This window comes from Crinia signifera, chromosome 11 (assembly GCF_055691185.1).
Source record: "Crinia signifera chromosome 11, ASM5569118v1, whole genome shotgun sequence".
Taxonomy (NCBI): Eukaryota; Metazoa; Chordata; class Amphibia; order Anura; family Myobatrachidae; genus Crinia; species Crinia signifera.
The window spans coordinates 46,221,168-46,236,362 of NC_139227.1; the positions used below are offsets into that span (position 1 = coordinate 46,221,168).

General features: G+C 46.3%; 1 protein-coding gene across 2 annotated transcripts in view; it reads left to right on the forward strand.

Moving 5' to 3' along the window:
- The window catches only part of SLC7A9 (solute carrier family 7 member 9), a 54,268-nt gene that overhangs the window by 15,976 nt on the left and 23,097 nt on the right, over positions 1-15,195 (forward strand). For both annotated transcript variants that reach the window (XM_083165277.1, XM_083165276.1), the window contains 2 exons: positions 3,003-3,127; positions 14,847-14,994. In XM_083165277.1, coding sequence (XP_083021403.1) covers positions 3,011-3,127; positions 14,847-14,994 — 265 coding nt within the window. In that variant the 5' untranslated portion in view covers positions 3,003-3,010. The remainder of the gene's footprint in view (positions 1-3,002; positions 3,128-14,846; positions 14,995-15,195) is intronic.

Consider the following 15,195-nt stretch of genomic DNA (forward strand, 5'->3'; position numbering starts at 1 on the left):
TCCCACAGATGCTCAATTATCAAGTCCAGGGCCAGGGAAGCACTCGCAAGTCTTGGTCATGCTCATCCAACCAGTGTCGGACATTTCTAGCCCTGTGACAGGTCGCATTCTCCTGCTGGTCGATCCCATCCGCTCAACAGTAGACAATTAGCATTTATGGATGATACATGGTCTGCAAGGATGGATTCATAACCACATGAGTCAGGTGTGCCTTCCACATGGGGGAGTGGGCCCAGAGAGGGCAGCGCAAACATTCCCCAGACCATAACGCTGCCGCCACCAGCTTGTATTCTTCCAATAATGCTTGCAGGGTGTTTGTCCTCTAATGTTTCTCACCTGATCCACTAATGTCCATTTGCTCGATGAAGCAGAAATGTGACTCATCGGAGAAGGCAACAATGAGGTGCTCCAACAGATAGGTAGAGAAGAGGAGGTGCAATCAGAGAAGCGGACACTCAGCGGTTAGATCGATAGGATGAGAACCAAGTTGGGGCTGTGCATTGGAGACATTGTAGTGTGTGTATGAGCAGAGATGGTCACAGAGTCACATGCAGCAGAGATCTAGAAGAATAAATCCCCATACACAGTATCGTTCCGTGACATCCCCGGGACCCGCCGAACATGCCGGTTGTTGGTAATAAAGCCAGAATTAACCCTTGCATGGCTCTCTACACTCTGCACACTATTTTATTCTCCCACCACACCCTAGTGGATGGTAGGGCATGAAATACCACCTGTCGGCACATGTCAGCTCAAAAAAAGTGGAAAAACCCCATGTCGACCTTTTGACTGTCGACCTTCCCCATGTTGACCTAGTGCTTGTGTTGAGATAATGGCCCTTTCATCCTTCAGTCATGTCGACCTTCCTGCATGTCAACCTTCATGCATGTCGACGTAGTGGTGTCGACCTAATGCTTGTAGACCCAGTGGCCGAATCTCCTTTAGTTATACACTTGATTATAGCTGCCAAATGTGCAAATCTCATTAGCCTTTCTTTATTATTATTATTATTATTATTATTACTTTATCATTTCATTTATGATCAGTGGTGGGTAGCATGGTGCATTGCAATGTGATGTGCCAATCATCGCATGCATACTGCCTTTTTTTTAAAGCTGTCCTTTGCAGTTTGGGGACTTACAGGATTAAGACTCGGAGTCCGTCTGGGTCCATCCAGGTCACACTGCAGGTGGTGCTGGGAGGAGTCCAAATGAAACCATCTCATGGAGGGAAGATGAAGAGAATCCATGGGCTTCTATCGAGCATAGCTGCCTACTCTCCTGCAATCTGCAGGAGACTCCCTGAACCAGCAGCAATCTCCCTATCTCCCTCATAAGTCTAGCAATCTCCCTCATGTCACCTAGCCCACATTACACTGTTACATTTTGGGGGAAGAAAGGAATGAGATCTAGATACATTTACATTGATTCATCAGCACTATTTCCCAGCACTTTAGTGAGTCTAGTCTAACTGCTTTGGCCTCATCTACATTTGGATATAAGTCATTATAAAAGATTCCTCTCAGATGTAGCAGAACACACCCACGCTTCTAGGTGCCACATTCACAATGTCTTTTCACAATCTCTCCATATATGGAACTAGACACGCCCTTTGAGTGGAGCATGACACACCCCCTCAATGGGGCGCTGTGCAAAATTCTATTTCCAACTATAATCTCCCTGAAACTAGTTTTCAAAAGTAGGCAAGTATGCTATAGGGTAATGCCATCTAAAGATGACATTGCCCACTGCATCCAATCTCAGTAATGTATTGCATTCAGGGGCTTGGTGCATATGCGTTATGTAGCTAAACCTCCAAAACTGCATTTTTGGAGGTTGGGCTGCATTTTTAGGTATGATGTATCCTGACCTGATAGATCAACTCATGAAGAAAATGGATCAATCATTTTATGATGTTTCCGCCGTTTGGGTGGATCCCTGCGTTTACCTGGAAAACATTTATTGTGGTGATTGGGGAACAAACAGTTAACTGATTCAAAATGTTGCTTATTGCTTGTGAGGTCAAACAGATCCACTATGTAATCTGCTTTAGGCCGAAAAGAATGTAAATAGGGCAGCGCCATAGGGGCGGCGTTAGACCCTGGTAATGGTATGAGTGCAACCAAGCAGGTGTTGTAATAACCCATTGGTATTGACTGGTAACCCCTTGACGTACAGAAATCTGCGATAACATGTAACATTCAGAAACAGGCTCCTTAGTTTTCCGCCTTTGCTGCAAGTAAATAAAGTATATACAGGATACGTACCAGGGGAGGATTGGTAAGTAAATCCAGCCCGGGAAAAATCTTGAAGCAGGCTGGGGGTGGCGGGCTGCTTCAAGCCGCTTCCGCCCACTGCCACGCTGAAGCCGACCAGTCCCGGGTGATGTGGTGACTTCACCCAAGAGCGACCCGCGGCCAGCTTCCCAGCGGTTAAAGCTGCGGCCGGCCGCGGCCATATTTGCTTTGGGCAGCCATGAGTTGGACGCTGCAGCCGCTAACCTCTGTGGTCCGCGGCCCAGCCAGGGGGGAAGGTGGGCAAATCTGGACCGGCCCACCGGAAACCGGGCCAATCCGCCCCTGAAACGTACCAATCGATGACATAGCACGTATTGGTTGTACTCTCATACATGGTGGCCATTTGTAAGACTTACACCTCAGTGATGTCACTGGCTGGTCACTAGGGCATTCATACTCTGTGATCTCATGGTCTGACCCAGGAAACGCGTAGAAAATAGGCCAGCGTATGACTCACAGCAAAGTACACATGTTGTAATATTTATTCTAGATGTAAGGCCATAAAATATAATAGTACAAAAATAACGGTACCAATGCCAACCAATCGCAAAGTAATATCACCCGAGTTTTTGGACAGTTGCCTAATTACGGTAATGGAAAGTCCCATTGGTATTTTATGGGGGGGGGGGGGGGATTATTGTGGAATAAGTTTCCTGTTCCTAATAAATGATTTGTGTAATATGTGACACACCTTATTATGCCGCAGGCTGCAGAATGGATGAAGGGAGCCTGAGAAAGCGGAAAGACAATCAGGATGATGGAGTACGCGATACTGCCGACACACAGTCGGTCCACAGCAAGGTGTCCGTTGCCATGCAGCTCAAGAAACAGGCAAGTAGTCCGGCTTGTGATGTGTGTTGCTGCATATTGCGTGAGTGTGTATACAAGACTATTACCTGAGACACTTGGGTTTGTCCCGATAAGGTAAGGGTTAAATTACTTACTGGGATCCATCGGGAATCTACTGTCGTCCTTCCGGCTGTTGGGATTCCAACTGCTAGAATTTTGTACCCAACCCATCTAAAGAAGGGGTTTGGTCACAATTTGGAGCACTGTGTCTAAAATGTGATAAATTATATTTAAAGATAACAATTTATACTGTTTAACATTGCAACTCGCATCGCGCCTGAGAGCATCCACGTTGCCTGCCCATAATAGCGATGGCCATCAACCATCAATGATTCAAAATCATCGATGGTTTTATGGACGATGTCAAATACTTTTGCCATCAATGGGGAAGAACCAGATGGTTTCCCTCCATCGATGGCACAGCAGAACCGATGATTTTTTTTTTAAAGGTACGGGGGCATGGAGCATAGCTCCACCCCAAAAACCCACATTCTAATTGGCCCACAGGTCGGTCAGTCAGTCAAAGAAGAGGGATGACCATCGATAGTTAAAACTATCAATGGTCTTCCATCACATATTTTACTACCAGCAATGGCTGTTTGCAGTATCGCCATCCATGCTTCAACCATCCATGACTGCACTGATGGCCATCCCTACCCAGTACTCCAAGTTGGCCGTATCTGTGCGGCTGCGCAGCCCCTATCCATCCTACACACATGTGGAGTAGGAGTTCGGGTAGGTCAGGCCTAGCCAACCTGTGGCTCTCCAGCTGTTGTGAAACTACACGTCACATCATGCCTTGCCATTGGTTTGCTATTATGGAATGGGGTAGGTGGTACAAGGCACCACAACAGGTTTCATCCTGTGCCAGCCCTGCGCTGTATACTGCTGCGATTAGACTGATTGAACACCAGTCCCTGCCCCAGTGGAACTTGTAATCTGGGCCGGCTCTACCATTAGGCAGCTTTAGGCATCTGCCTAGGTCGACTGGATCTGGGGGGGCGCCACCAAGTCTGCGAATCAAAAACATCAAGGATGTCCTTTTTGAGGATCCTCTTTGTACTTAATGCAGGTGGCGACTGTGGAACTAAGACCTTACCTCCATACTTTGCCTTGAGACATACTTCCCTACATTGCTGCCCCCTCCTCCTTGTACTCTGGGTGGCAAAGGGGAGGGTGCAGAGGGCCTCCGGGGGGGCTGGGAGGACCACAAAGCCTTACACCGGCCCTGCTTGCAATCTATAGTTCTATCACACACACACCTGTGTTTTTAGTCCGAGTAGAATTAATCTGCCAGTATGTTTTTGAGGTAATTGGAGCACCAGAAGGAAACCCACCCAAACATGGGGGGAACATACAAACTCAACACATTTTCAAAATAAATAACCTTCTATACAACTGTACATGAGGCCCAGTGTCTGTGGAGGAAATGGTCACTGGTTGGGTCTCTCTGATATTACCAATTACTTCCCTTATATTTTGTACAGAGGGTTCTCAGATACGGTATGACAGACCTGTCTGTCAGAGAGAAGGAACATGGTTTGATGATCTGCCTGACAAGTGCAAGGCTTCTGTCTTCTGTCCTCCACGCATAGGGCCAGATGTATCAAGTGATAAACAACCAGCCAATCCACTCCTAACTGCCATGTTACAGACTGAGTTTGACAAATGGCAGTTATAAGCTGGATGTCTATTATGCTCTGCTTTATTAAGCTTGGCACATTTGTCCCACCGTCACAGCTCAGAACACAAATCACAAATTGGGGCTGATACCTCTCCAGGAGGCACGTGGTGTCTCATGCCTCTGTGATGTCATTGGTTCCTAGTGAATTGAAGGCCTCTGTGACCGGTGCTCTGTAAGAGGCCGTTTGTTTCATGTTTGTCCTCTCTGGTATCACAGTGTATCACAGTACTTACTACATGAACTGGACTACAATGATTTACGCAGCGTGAGCACCATAAAGCCACATACAGGGCGAGATCATATCACAGCAGCGAGGATGCAGCCAGCCCAGGAATAGACCAATAACTCAGTCTGTAGACAGCTCCCTATTGATCACTGCTCTGGGTGTAAATATAGCCCGGCTCCAATCAGCCCAAAGATCTTCTCATCTGATGACTCAGTCAGTAATAATAATCTCATTCTGGCTCCTGAGGTGGAAACATTATGGTTCAGAAATAGGATTCATATTCCAGCATTAATATAGAACACAGTACTATTATGTGTATAATATGTATATTGTATATATGTATATATATATATATATATATATATATATATAGTCCAAAGAGAGGCCGGCACTCAGGTCTTAGAGGTAGATGCCCGTGGGTACTTGCTCCGGTGCCCTCTTAGCCAGAGGGGAAGGGTCCTCAGGGTATGTATAGAATGAAAAAATCAGCGGCACTCGGAGACTGAAGAATCAGGTGAATGAATCTGGAATATTTATTCCATGTGCAGTAGAAAACGTTTCGGAGCTCGCGGGCTCCGTCGTCAGTTCAAAGTAAGCATAAGTGCTTACTTTGAACTGACGACGGAGCCCGCGAGCTCCGAAACGTTTTCTACTGCACATGGAATAAATATTCCAGATTCATTCACCTGATTCTTCAGTCTCCGAGTGCCGCTGATTTTTCATTCTATATATATATATATATATATATATATATATATATATATATATATATATATATATATATATAGTGGTAAGGCGTCCCCTTTATTTTAAAGTCGCCGGAGTGCCGCCTTACCACTACAATATATTTTGGGGACTTTGGTCTGCCAAGGGAAGGCACCTGGTGCTGCTACTTCTACACTGAGCCGTGGAGTGCCGGCTACCTCACTGTATGTATGCACAGTATGTTATTGTGTGTATGTTCCATTATGTAGTTAATGAAATACAGCAAACTAAGCTTCATATAGACAAAGAAAGATGTTTGTCCATGCAGCACTCCTCACTGCCTCCGGGCACTGGCATTCCAAGTCCCTGGCACTATAATATTTAGGCCAGTGGCGTAGCTAGAAATTTTCCTCCCCCCTGCCAAAAAATTCCGGTGCCCCCCCCCCCCCCCAAGAAGGGGTGAGGCGAGCACATGCACGGGGCAGGGACCTGCTCATTAAATATACACTGCGCTGGGTCCATGCTCATTAGATATGCACAGAGCAGGACCAGCTCAGTGCACACTGCTGCCTCAGTCGTCCTTCAGTTCAGCCAGCGGCGCCCACCACAGTCCCAACTGGCACCGCTCCCCCAAGCCACCGCAGGGTCTGCCACTTAGGTAGCTACGCCACTAATTTAGGCCTACTAACTGGCCCTACCAGGCATCAGCGCAAAGAACAGCAAACACAGTAAGATTTTTATCCCTTCGAATTCAGTTAGAAAAGTTCCCACCTGTGGCTGTGCAGGTTTGAAAACCTGGACCGGAACCGTATGCTTGAGAGCCCACCCATCTTCCCTCGAGCACACCTCAGAGACTCATTACTGGCTTTGCAGTGAACCAGGTTCTGTTACCTGGCTGCAAAACACTCCCTCTGAGGCTGGACCCTTAACCCTTTAAAGGGCAGTTGTGACCAGAGGAAAATACCACTCTCTGGTGATACTAACCCTGTTTCACTACAATATATACTTTCGATAATCACAAGGTCTGTGTAGGTGTGAGCGCAATAAATTAACAGGGTGCTGCCCACCACACCAAAGGAATGGGGTACACCATCCCCAATAGAACAAATAGCCAAGCAAGATGATGGGGTGGTGTGGCGCAACCCTCTTAAAGGATGTTTTGGGACAAATAATTCTTACTTTAAAAGAATTTTTATTTTTAAGCAAAAAAGACAATCAGACAATAACATTGAACAAATGAATAATGATTTACATGAGTGGAATGCACTCCTTTGTACACTTCAATTGGGGAACAGCAAATGAAAAACAAATAGGTTATCTCACCATCTATGTCCACCGCGGTGGGCTATGCTTTTAGGGAGTAAAGACTGTGGCACCACCGCAGTGAGCTTTGTGCTGTAGTGTCCCCCAAAGGATAAAGTGCCCAGTGCATCCACGATAAAGTGCATCCAATAAAGTGATGAAGTGCCAAGGTGCTCAAAAGTTCAGTAGTGCAGAGGCATCAGTAATAGCAGCAGCAGCAATGCATTTCGGAGGACCTTCTGCCTCCTTTGTCAAGCTGAGTATAGTGCATGTGCCTTCCTAACCAATTGGTTAGGAACCCAGGAAATGGGTATAAAAGGGAGACCAATGCGCATGAACTATACTCAACTTGACAAAGGAGACAGAAAGTCCTCCGAAACGCGTTGCTGCTGCTATTACTGATTCCTCTGCCCTACCAATGTCTTTTTTGCTTAAAAATAAAAATTCTTTTAAAGTAAGAATTATTTGTCCCAAAACATTCTTTAAGAGGGTTGCGCCACACCACCCCATCATCTTGCTTGGCTCCTACAATATATACTGCTTGGCTGCACAGTACTCAAAACAGATATATACTGCATGGATCACAGGACACAGTACAGCTATATTCTATGTAGAGCTACATCACTAACGCACTCTTCTTGCACCATGCCACTATAACGTCTCCCTATCTTCCCGCAGTAGAATAGCGTTAGTGGATGACATTATGTGGATTCCCCCTAATTACCGTGGGCCGCAACGCTTCTCACTGGTCATCCTATCACATTTCCCTCAAGGTTTTCCCTCCTGAAAAGCAAAATAAACTCGGCAACTATGTATTGTTGTGGGAATAGTTCCTCGCTCCTGCCATCCCCCCCCCCCCCCCCCCCCATGAGCTGGCTGAGGTGTAAGGCCTCAGTAACCCCCCCCCCCCCCCCATTTCCCGTGTTATGCTGCAGTCCATGCAGTCCACAGTGATGCCCGTGGGTTAATGAATACACTCTGCTGTTAATGTCTATCTGAAAATGACCTGGAGATATGTTGTTAAATACAGATTAGTGGAAGATAACATCGCTAAACTATTTACAATGGCAGCCTGTCAGTGTTTTATATTTACTTTGTTATCAGTGAATGCAAGCTCCCAGCTGATGGGGCCAGCAGCAATTACATGTACTCCCAATATTACCTCTTATCTGTAGCCTCAATGTTACAGTTACCACCAACTGCGCAAACGTCACGTTGGTGATCTGCCGACGTAGGAGACCCTGTGTTATAATCATAGGCCAATATCGACATGATTTGCCGTATTGGAACGATAAATGGTGCAAAACGCAATATGTCTATTCCTGGCCTGAGAGGTTCCATGTACAGCCGTCCTTTGCAAAGTGGCTCCGGTGCTGGACTTGTGTGACTGAGACCCAGGAGTCCCTCTGCAGATGTGCAAAGTGACAGCGCTGGTCGCAAGGCATGCTGGGAGGAATCTGTGACGTATCCCTCAAACACCGCTTGAACACACCCCACCCAAATCTTACTCTCTCTGCCGTACAGCATGGTGTTAGCTCTGTCTCCCTTCCAATGTAACATCTGCGCCACCTGCAGCGCAGCATAGCGTTAGCTCTGTCTCTCTGCCCATGTTACAGGTGCCCCACCTGCAGCGCAGCACTGCCCATGTTACACCTGCCCCACCTGCAGAACAGCATGGTATTACCTGGGTCTCTCTGCCCATGTTACATCTGCTCCACCTGCAGCACAGCATGGCGTTACTTCTGTCTCTCTGCCCATGTTACATCTGCCCCACCTGCAGCGCAGCATGGCGTACTTCTGTCTCTCTGGCCATGTTACATCTGCCCCACCTGCAGCGCAGCATGGTGTTTCCTGGGTCTCTCTGCCCATGTTACATCTGCCCCACCTGCAGCGCAGCATGGTGTTACCTGGTTCTCTCTGCTCATGTGACATCTGCCCCACCTGAAGCGCAGCATGGTGTTACCTCTGCGGTGTTACCCAGTTACTTTTTTCTTTGCTTCACTTACAGACCTGAATCTGCCCCTTTGAACGTCAGGTTTCAAGGTCAACGAATCTTCAATCTGCATTTATCTCCTATACGTATTCAGGGTAAATCATTCCCTGCAGTGATGCGGTTCATATTTTATTGTGTTTTAACGTGTTACAGAAATTGCTGGTGAGGGCCCATAAAAGGATCCTGTAATTAGCCAGTAAGTGTAAATGAGGTGAAATTCTCTTATTTATTGTGAGGTACAAAGTCTTGCTGCGTCCTGCTAACGCACAGCCGGCCCTAGCCTAAATGATGCCCTAGGCAAGATTTTGGCTGTTGCCCCTTAGCACCGCCACTAGTTTGGCCTCTGACCCCACTCCCCTTTCCCATCACCATCATCATAGCAGTCATCATTTTGGTGCTCCTACCCGCAATATTTTAAATAGAAACAGTGCACACATTCGGTGCGCAGCCCAAACAGGGGTGTGTTCTTGCTGGGAAGGGGCATGGCCACACAATTGTACCCCCAATTCAAATTATGCCACACAGTAGTGCAACTTTATTCACATTATATCATGCGATGGTGTCCCTTATTTACATCACACTGTAGTACCACTTTACCTTATGTACATTATTCCTCACATTATTCACATTATACCCTTAGAAAAAATGCCTGAGAAAATATTGTATTTTAAGCCCCTCCATGGCCACACTGCAACCCAGCACAAAGCAGTGTGTGCTGGGCAGAGGAGAAGAGCCGCAGCTGCTGCTGTCACTTAAGGGGAGGGGGCCGGGGGCCCCCACTGGGCCCTACCATCAGACTTTGGCCTGGGTAGTTTGTACCCCCTACCCCTTTCTCTCGGCACCCCTGATAATACCACACAGTAATGCCCCTTACACATGACACAAATTATTAATGTCCTTATAAACATAATGCCCCTTACACATTATGTCAACCTTTATTAATGCCCTTCATACACATAATGACACACATAATGCCCTTTACACATATGTTGCACATTATTAATGCCCTTATACACATGACACACATAATGCCTGTTACACATATGTTGCACATTATTAATGCATTTTTACATGACACACTGAATGCCCCTTACACATATGCCGAACACTATTGCGCAACCAACCCACCCGCAGACAGCAGTCGCACAGCCGCTAACACTGTGACCTCTGCTTGGATACAGATGTTTCCTCATACATCTTGGAGCTCTGCACTGCATAGGCACTGCAGCTCCTGGCCAGTTCTGCTAACGGGTGTCTTTTTTGCTGAAAATTCATCTTATTTGCATTGTTATGTGACCAGGACACACAAGGAGCTTCCGATGATTAAAATGATATGTGGCATGGCTATATTCTATGTGCGACTGTGGCTGTATCTGCATACGGAATGCTATGTTACAGTGAATTCCATGAATACACTATTTCATATGCAGATACAGCCCCACTCACACACAGAATATAGGCATGCTGCATATCATTTTAATCAGCAGAAGCTGCTGGTGCCCCTAGGCATTCCAAACGCCCTAGGCATTTGCCTAGTTTGCCTATGCCTAGGGCCGGCTCTGTGCTAACGGAATCTACGGCACCCTAGAGTCTCCTCATTGGCTGATTGACAGTTCCAGCACAAGTGGGAAACAGAGCTGGGACTGTCAATCAGCCAATGAGGTGGTAGACGCAAATACAGTAGTACATTTTAACCCCTTCCTGACACAGCCAGTTTTTGCCTTCCTGACAGAGCCCTTTTTTTTCAAATCTGACATGTATCACTTAAGTGGGGATAACTTTTTTTTGCTTTTACTTATCCCAGTGATTTTGAGATTGTACTTCAAGTTAGTGGTAAATTTTCGTCGATACAGTCTGTGTTTTTTTGTGAAAAATACCAAAATGTCGTAAAAAAATGGAAAATTTAGCAATTTGCAAAAAGTTAAATTTTCTGCTTGTGAGACAAATAATCTTACCACTCAAAATAGTTAATAACTAACATAGACCATATGTATACTTTATGTTGCCATCATTATTTCAACCTCATTTTCATTTTTTTGGACACTAGGAGGCTTAAAATATGAATAGCAAATTCTCAAATTTTCAAGAAAATTTCAAACACTGATTTTTTTAGGGACCAGTTCAGTTCTGATGTGACTTTGAGGGACTTGTATGTGAGACACCCCCATAAATTATGCCATTTCAAAAACTGCACCCCTCACAGTATTCAAAACAGCATTTTGGAAGTTTGTTTACCCTTTAGGTGTTTCACAGGAATTAAAACAAAGTGTAGGTGAAATTTCAAAACTTCATTTTTTTTGCAGATTTTCAATTTTAATACATTTTTCTAAGGAACACAGTAGATTTTACTAGAGAAATGTGACTAAAAATTGATTCCCCCAATTCTTTTGTTTTCATAAATATCCTATATGTGGCCCTAGTGTGCACGTTGACCAAACCACAGGCTTCATAATAGAAGGAGCACCTACTTGATTTTGGAGCCTCCTTTTTATGAGAATATTTTTTAGGCACCATGTAGGTTTCTAGGCACCATAAGATGCTAAAAGTTAGGAACCTCCCCCACAAGTGACCCCATTTTGCAAACTACACCCTTCAGGGAATTCATCTAGGGGTATAGTGTACATTTCAAACCCCCAGGGGTTTCACCAATTTTGATACAACTGGGCTGTGAAAATGAAAAAATTTAATTTTTCATTTTCACAGCTCAGTTGTATCAAAATTGGTGAAACCCCTGGGGGTTTGAAATGTACACTATACCCCTAGATGAATTCCCTAAAGGGTGTAGTTTGCAAAATGGGGTCACTTGTGGGGGGGTTCCACTGTATGGGTGCTTCAGGGGTCATTCAACCAGAATCTGTGCTGCAAAATCCAAATATCACTCCTTCCCTTCTGAGTCCTGCCATGCACCCAACTGGTATTTTTTGGTCACATGTGAGGCATTGCCATACTCGGGAGAAATTGGGGCACAGATTTTGGGGTGCTTTGTCTCCTTCATTCCTTGTGAAAATGAAAAATTTTGAGCCAGATCTGCATTTTTGTGTAAAAAAATGTAATTTTTTACACAAAAATGCAGTTCTGGCTCAAAATGTTTCATTTTCACAAGGAATGAAGGAGACAAAGCACCCCAAAATCTGTGCCCCAATTTCTCCCGAGTACGGCAATGCCTCATATGTGACCAAAAAATACCATTTGGGTGCATGGCAGGACTCAGAAGGGAAGGAGTGATATTTGGTGGTGGAATGAATGGTGGGTGCTATGTCGCATTAGCAAGACCCCCGAAGCACCAATACAGTGGAACCCCCCCACATGTGACCCCATTTTGCTCACCAGCTTTGGGAGGGGGGCTGGCGCTGCGGCTGGTGGGGGGGTGGGAGGGGTGCTGACGCTGCGGCAGCCGGGTGGGTGGGAGGGAGGGGGGGCTGCCGGGTGGGAGGAGGGGGCTGGCGATCGGTGGTGATCGGTGCTGTACTTAACAGCACCGATCACCACCGATCACTGTGTTACCGAGCGGCTTAGCCGTCGGTAACACAGAAAACGCTGCAATTGGCTGTTCACATATGAACAGCCAATCGCAGCGATCGCCGCGAGGGGGGATGTCTGCTGTCAGGGACAGCAGACATCTCCAAACTGTCACCGCGTCTATAGACGCGTTGACAGTTTAAAACCATGACGTTTATATATGTCTTCAGTCGGGAAGTACCTCCCGACCATGACATATATATACGTCATATGTCGGGAATATCTTTCTATCTATCTGTCTATATATATATATATATATATATACAAACGGAGGTCGGTCGGCACTCTGGATTGCTGCTGCGAAGGACCGTGTTGCCTTCCCTATGAGGGTTAGGTATTGAGGTGAAGGAAGAATGGGCGGCACTCACGGATTTGAGATCAAAAAACAACTTTAGTGCAGGTGTCACAAATACCGACGTTTCGAGGCTACTTTGCCTCTTTTTCAAGGTTGAAAAAGAGGCAAAGTAGCCTCGAAACGTCGGTATTTGTGACACCTGCACTAAAGTTGTTTTTTGATCTCAAATCCGTGAGTGCCGCCCATTCTTCCTTCACCTCTATATATATATATATATATATATATATACATATATACACACATATATATATATATATATATATATATATATATATATATAATTCAGTACATTACATGTTATTTTATTTATTTTATTTGTGCTGCGGCTGGCGGGGGGGTGGGAGGGGGGGAGCGCTGCGTGCGCTGCGGCTGCCGGAAGGAGGGACTGCAGGGACTGCCGGGTGAGCTCCCGGGTGAGCTGCCGGGTGGGAGGGAGGGGGGGTTGGCGATCGGTGGTGATCGGTGCTGTACTTAACAGCACCGATCACCACCGATCACCACCGATCACTGTGTTACCGAGCGGCTTAGCCGCCGGTAACACAGGAAACGCTGTGATTGACTGTTCACATTTGAACAGCCAATCACAGCGATCGCCGACCGGGGGGGGCATCCCTGCCCCCCCTGGGCAGCGAGGGGGGATGTCTGCTGTCAGGGACAGCAGACATTTCCAAACTGTCACCGCGTCTATAGACGCGGGGACAGTTTAAAGCCATGACGTATATATACGTCATGTGTCGGGAAGTACATCCCGGCCATGACGTATATATACGTCAAATGTCGGGAAGGGGTTAAACATGCTTGGGATAAGCATATTGATATCCTTACAAAAAAATAAGGATCAAATATGGTTTGAGGTAACATGTTTAAAAAAAGGGGCAGACTAGATGGGCCAAGTGGTTCTTATCTGCCGTAAAATTCTATGTTAATGAGGAGTCTAATACCCCTTTCAAACCAGCCAAAATACCCTGGTTGGACCCGGGAACAACCCGGCACTAGTGCTGGTGTGAAAGGCTCCTGGCCGAAATCTTTCAACCCTGCTGTCTATCAGGGTTGTTCCCGGGACCTTAACGGGTTACTGGCTGGTGTGAAAGCTACTGACCTTGCTTCTACTTACCGGAGTCGGTCTGTGGAGTCTGGGAGACGGTCGCAGCCAGGATGCCAGACCTGGGGGATCCCGTCCGTATGGAGGTAATGCGGGTGCCAGTTCAGGAGGTCAGGCCTGTGGGAGACTGGTTCCGGTCAGGGGGGTCCGACCTGTAGCTGTTGGTGGAGAGCGCATTGCCGGGCCTACAGTCTGTAGGACTGAGCTGCTGCCTGCAGTAACATCACGCATCTACTGTGGTCTCCCGCCCCTCCTGCCGCTGGGGAAAGCCACCCTGTGACTAATAGGCAACCCGGGAATGTTACTGCATGATCCAGAGACCGTATTCCCGTGTAAGTCCCTGAATTCTCTTGTGTGAAAGGGATATAATGTGTACAGTTTAAGATAGAAAATTCATATTTTAGATTGAACATAGCATCAGGAACTTCTGTCCAAACAAGTAGCTTTGTGATCCTGGTCTGTGCTTTTCAGTCATGTTTGTGAAGTATTAGGGAGAGACATTGTTGCTGCCCTGAGGTTTGACAACATTGATGTGTACATTGGATGCCAAGTTACCCACAGCTTTATATTCTGAACCTACACCACTGAATTAAACAACTCCTCCTGATGATATAAGGACACTGTGACTGTGAAAAGCAGATGAGGCAGTGCAGTCTCCTGTGGTAACGGAAGCTGCCATAGTGATGTGTGGTACATGGTTCCGCTCACTGTGGTACATGGTTCCGCTCGCTATGACCAGGTGCTGCCTCTGTGAAACGTGTAGATTTATTATAGATGTAGAACCTGTTGTATTACTTCCTCTTCTTCATCCACAGATCGGCCTGTTCAGTGGGATCAGCCTTATTGTTGGAACTATTATTGGATCCGGGATTTTTATATCTCCGAAATCAGTCCTAAGGAACACGGGAGACGTGGGACCATGTCTAATCATCTGGACAGTGTGTGGGATCATTAGTATTTTAGGTAAATTAGAAGAAAGTAAAGCACTGTACACATTGTAGTGGTACAAATGTACCAATACCCTCATATTGGGTCTACCACGCCGAGATGGGGGCAGGATAGGCAGTATGCAATGGAATGGAGGCAGTAAGAAGCTACAGACTAAAGGCCCACTTTGAGTAGCTTTCAGCTCAAAGTCGACCAGTGTGTACGGTCCGGCGATGA